The 20,376-nt window shown below is 38.6% G+C and overlaps 1 protein-coding gene across 6 annotated transcripts in view; it reads right to left on the bottom strand.

The window, feature by feature from the left end:
- AP3B1 (adaptor related protein complex 3 subunit beta 1) overlaps positions 1-20,376 on the bottom strand; it is a 334,397-nt gene that overhangs the window by 190,878 nt on the left and 123,143 nt on the right. For 5 of the 6 annotated variants that reach the window (XR_006281799.1, XR_006281800.1, XM_038401874.2 and 2 more), the window contains exon 7: positions 4,312-4,494. The exons of the other annotated variant lie outside the window; for it this stretch is intronic. Coding sequence is in view for 3 of the 5 variants with exons in the window: in XM_038401874.2 (XP_038257802.1) it covers positions 4,312-4,494 (183 nt within the window). In the remaining 2 variants the exon portion in view is untranslated. The remainder of the gene's footprint in view (positions 1-4,311; positions 4,495-20,376) is intronic. 6 annotated transcript variants of the gene reach the window in all.

Genomic DNA, 20,376 nt, shown 5'->3' with positions numbered 1-20,376 from the left:
TACCTGCTTCTTCAAATCAAGTTCTCTTGAACCCCAATATGGGAAATACACAGACTTAAATGCAACTGAAACTGAACTCAAGGAAACGTCAATTTTATTCAGCCTATTTAAAGTTATTTCTGGGGTTATTTTTCCTTCCCCCCCACTTTGTTTTTTCCTCCTTAGTTAACACATTTATCTAACACACTTGACATACATGCCATCTTTGTTAAGGATTCAATATGCCACCCCTTCTATAGTAGGATGAGAAACCTTCCAATAGCCTTTGATACAACTAGCTAAGTCCATAAAGAAAATCTTCAATAAAGAAAAGGAGTATGAAGTCTCAACTGCCCTGATAGTTTTTACCCGTAAAAAGTAGGGCATGAAAATGGGGTTTTTTTCCCCCTTTTCAGATCACCTTTAAAAGATCAGAAGGAGTAGGCAAGCTAAAAATGACCAACTATTTAATAAAAGCAATTTAATTGCTGCAGGCTGAGCCAAATTCACTCTAGCTAAAAAAGGTTTATTAAATTGCTTAAAAAAATAAAGTGTGAGAATAGTTAAATCTCCATATAAACTAAAGAGCATCCTTTGTAAAAACTATTATAGTAAAACTTGTTTAAAAAAATAAACAGCACAGTCAACTGAAGATATAAAATTGCAACACTGAATACTTGTCATATCAAACAATGACATTGACATGAACAGGGAATTACATGAATATAGTGTATTTATATATTCAGAGCTACAGCTTTAGTAGATAGCAAAAGCTATGAGATACGGTTATGTACAAACTTCTATTGTAACACTTTGTTCATTTGTTCAAGAATTCTACTTCTAAGATCAACCTTTTCATTCTGTGTTTGTGGGGTTCTCATTACCTACATGAGGGGTTTGAAATGCTCCCATTGAAACCAACAGCAAAACTCCCATGTACCTAAATCAAACTCTGTATGAATATCCCAGAGGTGAATACTTTTGCAAACTTGGAGGAAAACCTCTTCAGGTCATTTGAGTATGGGAAAAGGAGAAGAGTTTAATTGAAAGGTAAAAAAAAAAAAATCTTTAAACTCACCACCATTGATTTTTTTAAACTGGCCAAACAAAAATTTAAGACTTTGGAAGTGATAATTCCCCATGAGGAATATAGTCTCTTAGCTAAGTTTGGAAGGAAATATTGAGTTTGAACATTGAAGCAAAGGGGAAAAAAAAGTGTGTGCCCTATGTAGACTGCTTCAAAATATTTTTTTGTTTCCTGATTCACTCTTCGTTACACATAAATACTATGTTATTTATCAGTTAAGGCTGCTGCACGCAACATATTTGACAAGACCTCAAAAGCAAAGGAATGAAAAAAGTTAAGCCATTTAACACTACATACCCTCTAGGGAGTCTCAACAGAGCCTTATGACACTACAGTCTCAGAAGTTTTTACTGCATTCTACAACTCTTACTACAACGATGATGACTATAGTAATGCCCATAAATATAAATTCTGAGCTTTCACTTAAAATAGTTATATTGTCTTTTCTCCATTGTAAACATTGGAGTGATGCCATGTTAAGCCACACTCTCCCACTACTCAAAAAAAGCCTCCAACACTCCATTACACAACACAACTGTTTCCAGACAAAAAAAGAGTCTACTCATTCTTGCTCACCCTATTCTTCTAAAGACATAAGTTTCTAAGGCTAGTCAGGACCATTTAAAATATATTAAGCATAGGTCAATTCCCTTGTCCCCCCCCCCCCCCACACACACACGCACACTTTTTTATTATTATTATAAGATGTATTATCTGATTTGTTTAAGAGTTATGGCTCTTGTGGTAACACTGAAATGTTGCTCTTACTCCTATTCAAGCTTTTCTATATTGAAAGCATGGAGACAGTAAGCACAATGTTATATTTTAGTAAATTTAAGGAAATGCCTTCACTTTAGACTAGAGTTTTTAAATGATTAGACTAATGGATAAAGGCACCACTCATCACAGCAGCACCAGAGAGAGAAACTATATTCCATGAGAAAAGGGGCCATCCGTCCCATCTTCTCATCTAAGAAGCCAACCTTATAGGCTGATGGGAAAGGCAGAGAGATGCATCTCAAGTCTAACTGGTCTTGGGCATGGGGCTCTGCAAATGGGTCATGAGGCAGAAGAAGAGTCAGCTGTGGAATGCTGGCTTCCCTCAGGTATCTCCTAATCCTTACTACTTCTCCCTACCAGCAAAGCAGTTGCAGTCAGACCTCTCAGCCTGCTAAATATGGTTAAAATTGCTTGTCTAAAGATATTAACTAAATAGTGCTGTTAGCAGTTCTACAGTGTATCAGAAGACTTCTGAACAACAGTTATTACATACCGTAAGGTACAAAAACCTAGGCAGTTGCAATAAACAACATAGTTAGGGATGAGTCTCAGGCTGTACTCTACATCTACGTTTTTGTATGCTTACTTCATATCCAAATTAACATTATATTTTTCTATGCAATTCTATTCTTCTAAAGCTACTATGTGTGTTTAAACAATTAGAATGTCAGGTAAAACACACCATGTACCATAAAACTCATATGCAGAAGAATTTTTATTATTTTTTGTATTATCATAGCACCTAGAGTCCCAGCCATGGATCAGGACCCACTGTGCATGGTGCTATACAAACACAGAACAAAAAGATAATCCCTGCTCCGAAGAGTCTCTTTCTACACACTTTTGTATGTGTCGTATTCTGACTATATAGACACATAGGATGAAACGTATTTGGGCTAGATGGAAAAGTGTGTTATATATAATAGCATTTTAGCTTCCAGTACCTACAAAAAGATCAAATCCTAGCTATAAGTCATGTGTCATAATCAGGTTGATGGTCTCATCTCTCTCACTCTTCGTTCAAATCACAAAACCACAAGTTTAAAAGAATTGGCAGTCTAATAAATTAATATTTATGACTGAAATATCTAAGGTGTGTACATAATATAATATAATATCTAAGCATGTGTATATTTAGGTGTATTAGCAGAACTCTGGTAGAAACATTTAGATCTAGATAAATACAATAGAAAATATAGCATAGGCAATATAGGTGGCAAGGTGGGCTATCTATATCCACACACCTCTGTATAAACACCTGTGTATCTTTATAATTTTGAGTTAATTTCACACTATTTTATAGTACTGGTTTTGAGATACTTTTGTCAGTTACTTTCATCTTCTACTTTATCACTATGAAAGTACATAATTGTACTAAGCCTACTGGGTACTTTCACAGTGATAATGTAGAAGACGAAAGTAACTGACAAAAAGTACCTAACTGTACTCCATCAATCTCAAAACGAACACTATAAACGAGTACAAAATCAACTCAAATTTATAAAGATGCATAAATTGAAATGTTATTTAAAGTTCTGTAACTCAATGATTTCATACAATAAACTACAGTATTACTACTGCTGAACTGCTCATATTTAAAAAAATGTTTTCTGATACTCTTTTAAAAAGTACTTAATTTTATTTAATTATTCTTCAGAAGTAAAGTCCAATTGAAATTGGTGTTATATGCATCACTAATTGCTGGAGCATGTTGCTTTTTTGTTTTTAAAGAGCAATGAAATATGGATACTACCTTTTTTTAATGCAAGCACAAAAAAGTAGACAGTTACCAATATTACATCAAGAAAAAAAAATAGCATACTAATAGCATTCCAGGTATACGTTTGCATAAAGAGCTTTAGACATCTAAAATTACTGTGCTTCACTAACACCTGTCTTATTTCAAAACACAGGTACGTACATAAGCCATCAGCATAAAATATATTATGTGTCAAAATGCAGATATTGTTCAATGCACTGTAACACAAACACAGTTTGAAAAGGCTAAAAGGACTCTGCACAAGATAGGGGAAGAACCCTTCAGCTATAAGGGCTATGACAGGCAGTGAAAGCAAAACAACAAAGCTCCTAACATAGATTTTCAAAAAAAAGGTTTTCTAATTCTTAGTATCAACTTTTTCATAAAGTGTAGAGAGTGGAGCTATTACAGTCAGAATCCCACAGCTGTCAGGAGAGTGCTGCACCATTGGGAACGAACACTCATCCACCCACACCCTGAGTACAGAAGGAAGGCAAGTGGTTACAGTTGGAAGATTTCTCATGCTGTCCAAAAAAAAAAAAAATTTAACTGAGGATTTCAAATTTTTTTTTTTTAATTAAAGAAGTCAGTTTTACAAACTAGTATCCACTTCATGAAGGTGAAACTAAGCATTTTCATGAACAGCAACACAATCTAAAGTATTTTTGTTGTCAGGTTATTGAGAACAAAAAAGAGACAAACTTACCTCCTTCCAAGGACTCACGAATTGTGTACGTGCATATCGAGTTAGCATATGGATAATAACAATTTGCCCCCACTCCTCGACATCAACCAACAAATTACACAGCTTTCGATAGTTCTTATGAATCAGATCTATTCTATCCGGGCACACTTCCTCAAATGCCATCACCACACTCCCAGCCACCAGCTAGAAAACAATTATAAAAACAAGAGTCAGCGATTCTCTTTACAGATGATCCATACGTGAGTATGTACTGGCAATTCTTAGAACTAGTATTGGCAATTCAGTACTTTAAAGCATGTCCATTATGCAAAAAGATAACCAGAAAAAGAGACTCCCCCTCTAGTCACACAAGTGGAGTCTTATTTTAAAATGGATTCTGAATAATTGCATTAATCAGTATATTTAGCAGAATATGTCCTTTTTTCAAACAAAACAGACAAATATATTTAATCTCAACCCTAGCACTGAAGATATAGTGCTAGTAAAAAGAGTTGTTTTGAGATTTTTTGGCGGGGGTAGGGGTGGTAATCTATGGTTTCACAAAGAATTTATCAGATGCAAGACTTACTTCACATTATCTGCAAGTTAACGGTAAGTACAAATACAAAATAGTGTCATGCACTTATTAACATTCCATGACCAAATTGGAGGAGAAAGTGGGGTGATTTCTCTGACATAATGGAAACTAACACCCTCTCTTGACTGCTAAACAGTCACTGCCAAATGCGACTTATCCCTGGGGTTCATAAAATTACTTCTAAAGAGCAAATGTTATGCCTTTTGAATATGTTAGATATTTTCAGCAATTTTCTCAGAGGATTTTCTCAGAGTCCATCCAGACTCTTCTACAAGTTATTTGTCCTCCTCCCTCCAATTTCAAAGTTGCACAAGTTGAATGCTTATGCCACCAGCAGTGTCAATATATTTTTAGGAACATAGTATAAATATTTTCACGATGTACACATAATATAAAATTTCCTTGCCATATGGTTCTTTCTTTCTCCTTTCTTGGTTATGAAAGTAATTTCGTTTTCATGAAAAAACTAAATGAACAAATTCTAGAGACCTATTATCTGCAAACACATGGTTCCTCCGGTGTGGGGTTTCTCAAGTGCTACGGAGGAAAAAACTTTTGTGGGGGATCCTTCTTGAAATAATGGCAGCAAGTCACTTTATGAAAGACGTCAAGCTTCAAAGACAAGCAACATATGTATTCCAGAAAACAATTTCCAAAATTTTAAAGCACAGGAATTCCAAGCTCCTAATCAAATAAATTTGTGATAACTTTAATTTGGAACTTTGGACTCCTCTAGACTACTTCTTTGCTACAGAAACCAAAAAGCTATTGGTATAATCACCTTCAATAATAAAAAAAAAACAGAACAGCAAACACCATACAGTATATACTTAAGTTGCCTCCAGGAAATCAGTTACACACAGCATAGCACTTGTCAATGAGTCAAGAATTACTGTTCTTCCTTTCCTAATTGCTTTAAATAAGATTTGCTTTATGTCAAGGAACATGTTAAGCAAAACATCTAACATGATAAAACTTCTTTATGAAGCAACTGATATGTTTGCAGTTAGCATGCCTGCAATCCAGCTTTCCAGGAGCAAATAATGTCGTTCTATCTGAGCACTGGGGATGTGAATTTCAACTTCTAAAATTTCCCCAATTACTTGAAGTAAGCAATTAAATAGAAATAGAGTTTATTGAAATGGCACTTCTTGAGAAATATTAAATACAATGATATTCATGTTAAATTTTTCCTCTACATTTGGGCTATTAGTATGCATCCAACATTACAACTGAAAGAAAACACCTCAGAATATAATCTTGATATTATGCTAAACAAGTTTCAGATCCTGTGGGAAAATTTTATGAATTACTAAAAAGTCTAAACGTGAAGTTGCATTTATCGTCCCAAACCCTGCCCATGTGCTTGTACCTACTGAATAAGCAATGCGTTCCAGAGCACAAAGAATTTATTATTTGTAAGAACTAAATAAAAATGCATTATACTTGCAACAGAAAATAGAAAATTATTGTATCACATATAGAAAGGTCATTTTGTGTTTTCAGTATTTTTTAATTTTGTTATATTAAGCTTTATTATTGCATAGATGTAATAGACAAGTTAGGTAATTATTCATGTAATTAAACACATTTCTATTCATTTGGTGGTTAGGACTAGTTAATAACCTTCTGTTATACTAGTATTAAAACTACGAGGCTGTACCTCAGCATATTCAAATATTACGCTTAGTTTGAAAACTGAGATGGCAAAAAAATATTGTAGATTAGATGTAGTATAAATACAGAGAGGTTTCTTAAAAATGTTGGCCAAAATTTTTAAGAATGGTACCTGAAGTGAAGCTCCTAAACTCATATTTGGGTTCAAAATAAGAAGCTGGATTTGCAGAAAGGCTGATGATCACCCATCAACTCCTTTGTACTTTACTGAAAGCTGATGTGTCCTGAGAACTCAGGAGTTGCTGGCCACTTTACCTGCATAACTACAGACTCAGTGGTCCTTTTATAGAACACTCCTCAGCCCAAGATGAGCAACAGAGTTTGTGCTGAGGACATGCATGTGGTGCAGAGCCCATCTGTACATCCACTCTGCAGTAGATTCATAGCAGCTTTAATGCACTCAGGGCCTTCTGCAGGATTTAATATAATGGGCAGTGGAATTTTACCTTATTTTAAAATAAGTAATACTTTTTGAAACATGCATTTTTGTTCTATTAGATGCAAAGAAATATTTAATTAGAACATTCATCACTCTTGTATTTTAAATGCATGGAATATATCTATAGTTATCTGGATATATGTCAGCCACGCAAGTGTGCGACTATACTCTAGTCATTAATGTTTCTGATACCTCCATAACAGAGCACAGGACTTTGGGGTTGTTTTTTTTAAAGCACTATAAGAACTTAAATGTGTACCATCAAACACAAAGAATGTGCGGAGGTCAGCAGAAACTGTCATATTTACAGTTCATGAACCAATTATTTGAGTTGGTTTGCACAGCACTTACTGTAATGCGCACACTACTTAAGAAAATATTAGATTAACTTGATTTTTTTTATTCTCTCCATTTTCCAAAAGCAAGGTTTTATTATAAGAGACAAGAATTGAGGATTTAAAACGCATATTCAAAGTTTAGAGACAGCAAGAGAAAAAAGAATCCAAGTTTTCTAACTTTTCCCTAATAAAAGGACCATTCTGTAGTTAGTTCTAGCCATTTCCCCTAAAGTATGATCTTCCTGTATATGTAAACATCAAAGGCACAGCTGATAATCTTAGTGTATTAAAGCATCAATATTCTATAAAAACATTTAGAATTAAAACAAAATGATCCACTCAGAATTTAAAACCAAAAAATATTGGTTTCCAAAAATCAGTCAGTTAATTTCCATCTCACTGTGTCAATAGCAGCTTTTGTGTATAAGGAGAAAAAATAAATCACTCCAACAAAACTAGCAATGAGCTCGTCAAATTCAAATGCAGCTTTCCATTTATGTATTTTTTATATTAAAGCAATAAACATGGTTCATTTGTCTTTCACTGGTTGCCACGTTTTCCCTCTGCTGCTGCTATGAACTTCAGCCATTAGCTGCGCTCCAAGGTAAACTACATGAACCATCAACAAAAGTGACACCCAATCTATGGAGTTCATATTTTCTCCAGATTATCTATGCTAGTTGACAAGCTGGTAATGAAAAAAATCACACTAAGCAAATGGTTCCTCTAATAACAATAAATTTTCTATAAAATTATGAAGGGTACAAAACGTTTCCTTGCATCTGTTTTGTCATGAATTCTAATTAACGCTGCAAAAACCTGAGAGTGCTGGGTCATCACAAGAAATGCATCGAGGTTTGATTGATAATATGTTGCACTGGCCTATGCCTGCCAAGATTTCTTTCTCTCAAAATTAATGGCCATCCCACCTGCCCTAATCATACAGCCCAAATGATATTCCCCTTCTTATTTCAATTTTCTGGAGGCATGGAAACTGGGAAAGATCAGTCATTTATCTTCTAATAGCTGGATAATAGATCTATCACAAAAAAACATCTGCACAAACTCAGTAATTTTTTCACAACAGTGAAGCTTTCACCAACATTAAATCAAAAACTTATGAAAACACTGGCTTACCCACACATGCTGGCACTGAACACTAACTTACTTAACTGATATTTACTAAAAAGTAGAGTTAGGCTTTCCATTCTCCTTACTCCCAAAGGTACTGCTCTAGTTTAAAAGCTCAAGTATTCTCATCACAAAACCAAGATCAATTATTAGGATCAATTTTAAAAGTTAATGATTTGACTTCAAGAGCCAGTGTTTTATACAGTAGTCATGCAATCTTAAAAAGCAACTCTTTAGTGTTCACTTGTGTGAGAAACAATTATGGTAGTTAAGTGTTTTACTTTTTCAAAAAGTCAGTTTTAGAAACAAATCTTCATGCCACAAGAAAGCAGTAATGTTTGTAAACATTCAGAGTAGGCTAGTGGTAACTGAAGAATCTTCTTATTAGGGTAAAAAGATTTTAAGTCCTAAAAAGGTGAGAGTTACAAAATGGAAGGCCTGATACTACCCTAGATTTACCCTGGGGGTAAATAACTTCAATGAGTTGCTCTCATTTACACCACCGTAGCCAAAACAAGCATCTGTCATCAGTAGTGCCTTCCCTGACTTCTTGTATACAGGGAGTGCCTGAAAGTCATGAGCATACACACACAGATAACTAATATATTTCAGAAACATGTAATCAGCTATTTAACCATGAACCTTAGACCATTTTTGTGACAGACTAGGCATATGTCTCTCTCAAATTATGAATTCTATTTTGTAACGTAAACACCACTTTTGATAGTAATCTTCAGTTTGTATTGTAACCCCTATGTTGGCTTGAGAGATCCTGTTTGTATTGAAAAACAGTCTCATTCTGATAAGGCCAGTCTATTCTAGACACTTTCCTGCTCATGCTGCGGGTGTGGAACACTTAAGAGAGAGTTAACAGTGAGAAAATTAACATTGTTAACTGACTGTCCCCTGCTGGAACAATAAGGTCACTGATGTTAAAAGACTCTCAACAAGCCTGACCAGGGGAAGTGAGGAAGACGGGAACCTTTAATTCCCCCCAGCTAAGGCACAAAGACAAAAAAGGGACAGACTGTTTAAAAGGTGGGTGCTTCTCTAAGCAAGGGCAAACCACTTCTACATGGAAAAGCAGTCCTAAGAGAGAGAAGGCAAGAAGTGCTGCCTAGCCTAAGAACACCGACGAAAGCCAGTACTCACAGACGAGGTGAGATCAGATATTGGGAGTTGCATTCAGTATTGGTGTTGTTTTTCAAAGATGTGTGATTCTCTAGTGCACTTCATTAAGAGTAAAAAGTATCTACGGTTAAGAAGTTCCCTTGTTAAGTTTACTGCATGTTCCTTGCTTTCCAGTCACATTGTCCTGAAGGATTTAACTAAAAACCAGAGCTCCCACAGCCAGGTAGACTCTGGGAAAACATGTAAACAACTGAGGGCTCAGAAGGGCTGAGGTACTAGTTTCAGGATCTAAGGCAGCCAGAGTATGCAGTTCCACTACCCAAGGAGGGTGTCAGACACAGGGTCTGCACCGGACAGTGTGCCCGAGACCCAGAATTATGAACAGTGACCAGTCACTACCCAGATTGTGGAAGTGGGGGAGAAGGGCACCTTCGTAGCACATGGGGCCCAGGATTTGGGTCCATTTACAGCAGACTGGTGACTATCCGGAAGGGAGGACTGGGTCAGGACATAACACTGCACTTGGTCCTAAAATCCCTCTCCATCAAGATTAAGTAGAGTCTCTCAAAAGTGAAGTGAAGTATCACAACCCCAAACCAGGTCACCTGGAAAACAGCCAAAGGGTTGTAGCAAAACAGCAGCCACTAGAACATAGCAAGCTAAGAAATATGAATATAAAGGCTCCCTCCTACTACCCTACCTGAACACAACATCCCAATCTACATTCCATCTCCACCTTACACTTTATTTGGAGAGTGGATTTAATGCTCCATTCTGTTTGGGAACAAGGGGTTGATTCATTTCATCCCTGATCGGAACAAGCAGGCCATCTGTTGCATGTAAAAAGCATTCCTGACATTTCAGCAGCAATTCCCTAACCCCCTTGAGCCCAAGCCTAGAACAGGGTGGGTGAAGTTCATTATATAGTGCCCTCCTCTAGGCCTGAGAACAGAAAGGTGAGGGAGTTTCCCCTTAGAGACTCAGCAAAAGTTGATTGTTGCGTGGTGGAATGAGCCCTCACCCCAACTTCAGGGGAAGGATGTGATCTAGTTGGTAGCAAATGATAATGCAGCCAAAGATACATTTAGAAAGTATTTATACAGATACAGCTTGATCTCTTGATCTCTCTGCTGTGGTAACAAAAAGTCTAGGTTTCTTTCAAAATGCTTTTGTTCTTTGTCGATAAAAGGCCAGTGATCTTCAGATGTTTAGCGAATTAAGCCACTTCTCATCAGATACATGAGATTTCAGAAAAAAAGATCGGTAAATGGATAGTTAAGACTCCTGTGAAACTCTGAAATTACTTTAGGAATGAATTTAGGGTGGAGGCAAACAGAGATCTGTTCTTTATAGACAGTAGTATATGATGGGTCTGCCATTAGTGCTCCCAGCTCACTGACCCTTCTGGCTGATGTGAAAGTGACTAGGAAAGCTACTTCCATTGAGAGATGGGACATAGAGCATATGGCTAGAGGTTCAAAAGCATATGGCTAGACGTTTGGAGACAGACAAAACCACCATGACCAGATCCCATTAAGGTGTTGGCTTCATCAATGGTGGAAAGGATTTAGTAAGTTCATTCAGGAATCTCGTCACTGTGGGTGAATGAACATAGTGGGGTTATCAATAGGGGGATAACAAGCAATGATAGCTTCTTAAATGAACCCACAGGGAATTAACTGAGAGATACAATGTCTTAATGGTAAGTAGATATTATAGAAGGGATCCCAGTGGGCTCTGGAGATAATTGGCATTGTTGTGCCCAAGAGGAGAAATGCTTCCACTTACATGAATAGCTTCTCCTTTGGTTGAGGATAGACTGACTCACCAGGGAACATGAAATGCTCTACATCTGATGCCCATCCAAATACCAGGCCTTGAGTTGGACTGGTCATGGGTTTGGATGCCTGACAATACCATTTTGTGTTGCATTGCAGGTCCATGAATGGCTGGATACTGACGGGCAAATGGATTGATAGTTTCAGTAGGTCCAAGAACCAGAAATGTATCAGTCCATTAGGTGCAATGAGGATGACTTGAGCCTTGTCATGACAGATTTTCCACAGGATCTGCACTATTAATCAGGATTAATAGTGGGATGGATGGGAAGGCATACCCTCCATGGTAGCAGAATGACATCTCCCTTTGAGCCCATCTAGAACTGCTCTGGAACAGTACAAGGGAAGATTTTTGTTCATCTATGAGGCAAGGAGGTTCCAAGAAAATGTTCGCCACTAGGTAAAGAACTTGGTCAGTGAATCATGAATTTCCCTACTCATGGTCCATGGAAAAACGTCTGCTGAGACTGTCTGCTAGGAAGTTTGACACACCTGTTATGCTGTAGAAAGGGTTATGTGATGTCAGATACACTAGATCCACAGGTTGATTGTCTACTCACACAGAGAGGGATCTTGTTCTCCGCTGCTTGTTTATATAGACGGTAATGTCGGACAGGCCTGTAACCAGAGCTGATCCAGAGAACAGAAGGGTGTGCTGTCTGCCGGGTGCTAAGATATGGGATGTGGACCTGAGGCTGAAGAGGATCCTAACGGGAGTGGGAAAGAATCCACTGATTGTCCTTCATGTGGGAACAAATGATACAGCTAGATTCTCCCTGGAAAGTATTAAAGGAGACTATGCCAGGCTGGGGAAGACGCTTTATGAAATCAAGGATCAGGTGATCTTCAGTAGGATTCTGTCTGTTCCTAGAGAAGGCCAACAAAGGTGTGACAAGATTCTGATTCATAGATACTAAGGTCAGAAGGGACCATTCTGATCATCTAGTCCGACCTCCTGCACAGCGCAGGCCACAGAATCTCACTCACCCACTCCTACGAAAAACCTCACCTATGTCTGAGCTATTGAAGTCCTCAAATCGTGATTTAAAGACTTCAAGGAGCAGAGAAGCCTCCCTCAAGTGACCCGTGCCCCATGCTACAGAGGAATGCAAAAAACCTCCAGGGCCTCTCCAATCTGCCCTGGAGGAAAATTCCTTCCCGAACCCAAATATGGCAATCAGCTAAACCCTGAGCATATGGGCAAGATTCACCAGCCAGATACTACAGAAAATTCTTTCCTGGGTACCTCAGATCCCATCCATCTAATATCCCATCTCAGGGGATTAGGCCTATTTACCCTGAATATTTAAAGATCAATTACTTACCAAAATCACATTATCCCATCATACCATCTCCTCCATAAACTTATCGAGTAGAATCTTAAAACCAGATAGATCTTTTGCCCCCCACTGCTTCCCTTGGAAGGCTATTCCAAAACTTCACTCCTCTGATGGTTAGAAACCTTCGTCTAATTTCAAGTCTAAACTTCCTGGTGGACAGTTTATACCCATTTGTTCTTGTGTCCACATTGGTGCTGAACTGAAATAATTCCTCTGCCTCTCCTGTATTTATCCCTCTGATATATTTATAGAGAGCAATCATGTCTCCCCTCAACCTTCTTTTAGTTAGGCTAAACAAGCCAAGCTCCTTGAGTCTCCTTTCATAAGACAAGTTTTCCATTCCTCAGATCATCCTAGTAGCCCTTCTCTGAACCTGCTCCAGGTTGAATTCATCCTTGTTAAACATGGGAGACCAGAACTGCACACAGTATTCTAGGTGAGGTCTCACCAGTGCCTTGTATAATGGTACTAAAACCTCCTTATCCCTACTGGAAATGCCTCTCCTGATGCATCCCAAAACCGCATTAGCTTTTTTCACAGCCATATCACATTGGCAGCTCATAGTCATCCTATGATCAACCAATACTCCAAGGTCCTTCTCCTCTTCCGTTACTTCTAATTGATGCGTCCCCAACTTATAACTAAAATTCTTGTTATTAATCCCTAAATGCATAACCTTACACTTCTCACTATTACATTTCATCCTATTACTATTACTCCAGTTTACAAGATCATCCAGATCCTCCTGTATAATATCCCGATCCTTCTCTGAATTGGCAATACCTCCCAGCTTTGTATCATCTGCAAACTTTATTAGCACATTCCCACTGTTTGTGCCAAGGTCAGTAATAAAAACATTAAATAAGATTGGTCCCAAAACCGATCCCTGAGGAATTCCACTGGTAACCTCCCTCCAACCTGACAGTTCGCCTTTCAGTAGGACCCATTGCAGTCTCCCCTTTAACCAATTCCTTGTCCACCTTTTGATGTTCATATTGATCCCCATCTTCTCCAATTTAACTAATAATTCCCCACGTGGAACTATATCAAGTACCTTACTGAAATCGAGATAAATTAGATCCACTGCATTTCCTTTATCTAAAAAATCTGTTACTTTTTCAAAAAAGGAGATTAGGTTGGTTTGGCACGATCTACCTTTTGTAAAACCATGTTGTATTTTGTCCCACTTACCATTGACTTCAATGTCCTTAACTAATTTCTCCTTCAAAATTTTTTCCAGGACCTTGCATACTACAGATGTCAAACTAACTGGCCGGTAGTTACCCAGATCACTTTTTTTTCCTTTCTTAAAAATAGGAACTATATTAGCAATTCTCCAATCATTCGGTACTACTCCTGAGTTTACAGATTCATTAAAAATTCTTGCTAATGGGCTTGCAATTTCAGGTGCCAATTCCTTTAATATTCTTGGATGAAGATTATCTGGGCCCCCCGATTTAGTCCCATTAAGTTGTTTCAGTTTCGCTTCTACCTCAGATATGGTAATATCTACCTCCATATCCTCATTCCCATTTCTCATACTACCATTATCCCCAAGATCCTCTTTAGCCTTATTAAAGACTGAGGCAAAGTATTTGTTTAGATATTGGGCCATGCCTAGATTATCTTTAACCTCCACTCTATCCTCAGTGTTAAGCGGCCCCACTTCTTTCTTAGTTTTCTTCTTATTTATATGGTTATAGAACCTTTTACTATTGGTTTTAATTCCCTTTGCAAGGTCCAACTCTACTCGACTTTTAGCCTGTCTCACTTTATCCCTACATGTTCTGACCTCAATTAGGTAGCTTTCCTTGCTGATCCCTCCCATCTTCCACTCCCTGTATGCTTTCTGCTTCTTCTTAATCACCTCTCTAAGATGCTTCCTCATCCAGCTTGGTCTACAACTCCTTCCTATAAATTTTTTCCCCTTTCTTGGGATACAGGCTTCCAATAGCTTCTGCAGCTTTGATTTAAAGTAATCCCAGGCCTCCTCTACCTTTAGATCCATAAGTTCTGCAGTCCAATCCACTTCCCTAACTAATTTCCTTAGTTTTTGAAAGTCAGACCTTTTTAAATCAAAAATTCTAGTTGCAGATCTATTTTTGTTAATTCTTCCGTTCAGTTTGAACTGAATTAGCTCATGATCACTTGAGCCAAGATTATCCCCTAAAACCATTTCTTCTATGAGGTCCTCACTGCTCACCAAAATTAAGTCTAAAATGGCATCCCCTCTAGTCGGTTCAGCAACTACTTGATGAAGGAATCCATCAGCTATCGCATCTAGGAAAATCTGAGCCCTATTATTATTACTAGCACTGGTCCTCCAGTCTATATCTGGGAAGTTAAAGTCTCCCATGATCACGCAGTTTCCATTAGTATTTACTTGATTAAAAACATTAAAAAGGGCTCTATCCATATCCAAATTAGATCTCTGAGGTCTATAGCACACCCCTAGCACTATCGTAGGAGAGGCTTTACTAGTTATCTTCCCCAATGTAGAAGAAGAAGACGAAGTAAGAAAGGATACAGCCGTGGGTAGGAGAATGTATATAAGGAGCGAGGGCGGTGTGGATACTAGTCTAATAGGTTATACTGGTTGTAGAATGACTGTGCCTAATAGGGTACAAAATGTGAGCGAAGCCAAACAGCAAAAATTAAGATGTTTGTACACTAATGCAAGGAGTCTAGGTAACAAAATGGAGGAACTAGAGCTACTGGTGCAGGAAGTGAAACCAGATATTATAGGGATAACAGAAACATGGTGGAATATAGTAGTCATGACTGGAGTACAGCTATTGAAGGGTATGTGCTGTTTAGAAAAGACAGAAATAAAGGCAAAGGTGGTGGAGTAGCATTGTATATAAATAATGAGGTAGACTTTAAAGAAATAAGAAGTGATGGAATGGATAAGACAGAATCTGTCTTGGCAAAAATCACACTGGGGAAGAAAGCTACTAGAGCCTCCTCTGGGATAGTGCTTGGGGTGTGCTACAGACCAGAGGGGTCTGATTTGGATATGGATTGAGACCTCTTTAATGTTTTTAATGAAGAAAATACTAATGGGAATTGTGTGATCATGGGAGACTAAGTTCCCAGATATAGACCAGAGGACAAGTGCTAGTAATAATAATAGGACTCATTTTCCTGAATTTGATAGCTGATGCATTCCTTCACCAAGTAGTTGCTGAACCAACAAGAGGGGATGTCATTTTAGATTTGGTTTTGGTGAGGAGTGAGGACCTCATAGAGTAAATTGCAGAGGACAAGCTTGATTCAAGCGATCATGAGCTAATTCAGTTCAAACTAAATGGAAGGAATGTAAAAATAGATCTGTGACTAGGGTTTTTGATTTCAAAAAGGGCTAACTTTAAAAAAATTAAGGACATTAGTTAGGGAAGTGGATTGGACTGAAGAACTTGTGGATCTAAAGGTGGAGGAGGACTGGAATTACTTCAAGTCAAAGTTGCAGAAACTATCAGAAGCCTGCATTCCAAGAAAGGGGAAAAAATTCATAGGAAGGAGTTGTAGACCAAGCTGGATGAGCAAGCATCTCAGAGAGGTGATTAAGAAAAAGCAGAAAGCCTACAAGGAGTCGAAGATGGGAGGGATCAGCAAGGAAAGCTACCTTACTGAGGTCAGAACATGTAGGGATAAAATGAGAAAGGCTAAAAGCCATGTAGAGTTGGACCTTGCAAAGGGAATTAAAACCAATAGTAAAAGGTTCTATAGCCATATAAATAAGAAAAAAAAAAAAAAGAAGAAGTGGGACCGCTAAACACTGAGGATGGAGTAGAGGTTAAGAATTATCTAGGCATGGCCCAATATCTAAACAAATAATTTGCCTCAGTCTCTAATGAGGAGCTTAGGGATAATGGTACGATGACAAATGGGAAGGAGGATATAGAGGTAGATATTACCACATTCGAGGTGGAAGCCAAACTTTAACACTTTAGCGGGACTAAACTGGGGGGCCCAGATAATCTTCATCGAAGAATATTAAAGAAACTGGCAGATAAAATTGCAAGCCCATTAGCAAGAATTTTTAATGAATCTGTAAACTCAGGGGTTGTATCGTATGACTGAAGAAATGCTAACATAGTTCCTATTTTTAAGAAAGGGGAAAAAAGTGATACGGGTAACTACAGGCCAGTTAGTTTGACATCTGTAGTATGCAAGGTCTTGGAAAAAATTTTGAAGGAGAAATTAGTTAAGGACATTGAGAAAAATTGGGAAAAAATACAACATGGTTTTACAAAAGGGAGATCCAAACCAACCTGATCTCCTTCCTTGAGAAAGTAACAGATTTTTAGACAAAAGGAAACGCAGTGGATCTAATTTATCTCGATTTCAGTAAGGTACTTGATATAGTTCCACATGGGGAATTATTAGTTAAATTGGAAAACATGGGGATCAATATGAAAACTGAAAGGCGGATAAGGAACTGGTTAAAGGGGAGACTACAACGGGTCACACTGAAACATGAACTGTCAGGCTGGAGGGAGGTTACTAGTGGAGTTCCTCAGGGATCGGTTTTGGGACCAATCTTTTTATTACTGATCTTGGCACAAAAAGTGGGAATGTGCTAATAAAGTTTGCGGATGACATAAAGCTGGGAGGTATTGCCAATACAGAGAAGGACCGGGATATTATACAGGAAGATCTGGATGACCTTGTAAACTGGAGTAATAGTAATAGGATGAAATTTAATAGTGAGAAGTGCAAGGTCATGCATCTAGGAATTAATAACAAGAATTTTTGTTATATGCTGGGGACGCATCAATTGGAAGTAATAGAGGAGGAGCAGGACCTTGGAATATTGGTTGATCACAATGTGATATGGCCATGAAAAAAGCTAATGCGATCTGGGAATGCATCAGGCGAGGTATTTCCAGTAAATAAAGGAGGCGTTAGTACCGTTATACAAGACATTGGTGAGACCTCATCTGGAATACTGTGTGCAGTTCTGGTCTCTCATGTTTAAGAAGAGTGAATTCAAATGGGAACAGGTACAGAGAAGAGCTACTAGGATGATCCGAGGAATGGAAACCGGTCTTATAAAAGGAGACTCAAAGAGCTTGGCTTGTTTAGCCTAACCAAAAGAAGGCTATGGGGAGATTGATATATTTAGAGAGAGTAATCATAGGGATAAATACCAGGGAGGAGAGGAATTATTTAAGCTCAGTACCAATGTGGACACAAGAACAAATGGATATAAACTGGCCATCAGGAAGTTTATACTTGAAATTAGATGAAGCTTTCTAACCATCAGAGAAATGAAGTTCTGGAACAGCCTTCCAAGGGGAGCAGTGGGGGCAAAAGACATCTGACTTCAAGACTAAGCTTGATAAATTTATGGAGGGAATGGTATGATGGGAAAGCCTAATTTTCGCAATTAATTGATCTTTGACTATTAGCGGTAAATATGCCCAATGGCCTGTGATGGGATATTAGATGGGGTGGGATCTGAGTTACTACAGATAATTCTTTCCTAGGTGTCTGGCTAGTAAGTCTTGCCCACATGCTCAGGGTTTAGCTGAATGCCACATTTGGGGTCAGGAAGGAATTTTCGTCCAGGGCAGATTGACAGAGGCCCTGGGGGTTTTCGCCTTCCTCTGCAGCATGGGGCACGGGTCACTTGCTGGAGGATTCTCTGCACCTTGAAGTCTTTAAACCATGATTTGAGGACTTCAATAGCTTAAGCATAGGTTAGGGGTTTGTTACAGGAGTGGGTGGGGGTGAGATTCTGTGGCCTGCGTTGTGCAGGAGATCAGACTAGACGATCACAATGGTCCCTTCTGACTTTAAAGTCTATGAGTTTGACAACAATCTGGATATGCCAGGATCAGATGAGCAGGACGACAGCGTTGCAGACCCAACCAACTGCTCTTAGTGCCACTAAACTGATATGCATTCTGGACTCCTAAACAATCCAGATGTCTTCTACACTATGCTTCTCCATATGAGCTCCCCAACTTAAGAAAAATGCATTGGTAATGATAGTCATCTCGAGTGGAAGTATGAGGAAAGGACTTCCCATTTAGTAGATGGTGAAGGAATCTGTTTGTCAACTGGACTTCTCTCTATGATCTGCGTGTCAGAAGCCAGTTGTCGAAGAATGAGAAGTTGGTAAACCCATTTCTTATCATGCAAGCTTCCTTTACTAAAAAGACCTTTATAAAGACCATGAGTACGCTAGACAGGCCCAATGGAAGGACTCTCAATGGTCTTGATCAAGGCAGAACCTGAGGAAACCTGTATAGGCCAGGTGAATGTCTATATGTAAGTGTGCTTGTAATACTGTCTATATGAAAGTATGAATCTCTCATGTCAAGTTGCACGAACCACATGCTCTCTTCCAGAGAGGGAATTATTTATGTCAGTGTGACCAGGTGGAATTTGAATTTTTGGATTAATATATTTATTCAGTGTACATCAAGGATCGGTCTCAACTTCCCATTCTTTTTGAGGGCTAAGAAGTAGGTGTAGTAGAAATCTCTCTCTTGCTGTTAAGATGAAAGACTGTCTTTTGCTTTTCACAGCAGAATTGGTACTGACAGATCTATGCTCCTTTCTGCCACTTTCTCCTGGTGCGATGGTTTATTTGGACCTAAATCTTTAGGACCCAGGCACAAGGACCCACTCAACTTTGAAGGATACGGGGATGGATAACTTTTCCTCAGATCAGCTTTGGAAGAAAAATGTCTACGCTTGTGGGAGTGCCCCTTACTCTCATGAGAAGCCTTCTCATTTAAGCTTGTAAGTCTTTGTCTTGATCTGAGCTTGTGCTCAGAGGGGCGCTGCCTATTCATAAAAGCCACTGTGTCGGGGGAGGGGGGAGGAAGACAAGGAAGTTCCCCAGATCAGATTGGCCTTCTCCAAAAGATGTTTTCTAATTCTTAGCTCTCAACCCTCACAGATTGTAGGCTGGAAGGAACAGCAAATGATGAACTTAGCCAAGACATGAGCCTCACCTAGGCAGTAAAGGCAATTTTGATGTTCATCACTCATTGAAAAGGAGTGGGGGCAGGAAACATAATTCTTGAACCCTGGGACTCTGGGCATAATCCTAGCTTCTCAGGGAAGATTTCCCCAGGGCGTGGAACAACTAACTACACTAGTATTTAAAGAGTAAAATGCTAAAACTATTTACAATATACTTACATACTGATGCAGCCAAAGGAAGTATCTATGGACACAGAAGATTGTGACTCGGGCCACGTAGTGGTAAGGAGGAACTGGCAAGGTGCTGGTATGCCCCAGCCCTTGTGCTCTAAACTGAGGGCATAAAGAGAACAACCACACATCTGCAGACCAGTAGACATTGCTTACTAGAAATATTCAGAATTAGGTGCATGCCACGTGTGCCACCCATGGAACAACACATAGGGACCATCACTCAAAGAACTCTGAGTTTATGTTAGTCAAATTAAACCAACTCCCGAAACAGAACAAGTCCTGTACAAAAGACTGGGAGGATGCCTATTTACCTGAACAAACAAACAAAGTCCTCCAGAGAATTCAAGAAAAACTCAATAGCGAAGGTGTCAAATATAAAGGGAAGGGTAACCGCCTTTCTGTATACAGTGCTATAAAA

The sequence above is a fragment of the Dermochelys coriacea genome, chromosome 5, assembly GCF_009764565.3.
Source record: "Dermochelys coriacea isolate rDerCor1 chromosome 5, rDerCor1.pri.v4, whole genome shotgun sequence".
Taxonomy (NCBI): Eukaryota; Metazoa; Chordata; order Testudines; family Dermochelyidae; genus Dermochelys; species Dermochelys coriacea.
The sequence above is the reverse complement of the archived record's forward strand: the minus strand, read 5'-3'. Positions and strand labels throughout refer to the sequence as shown.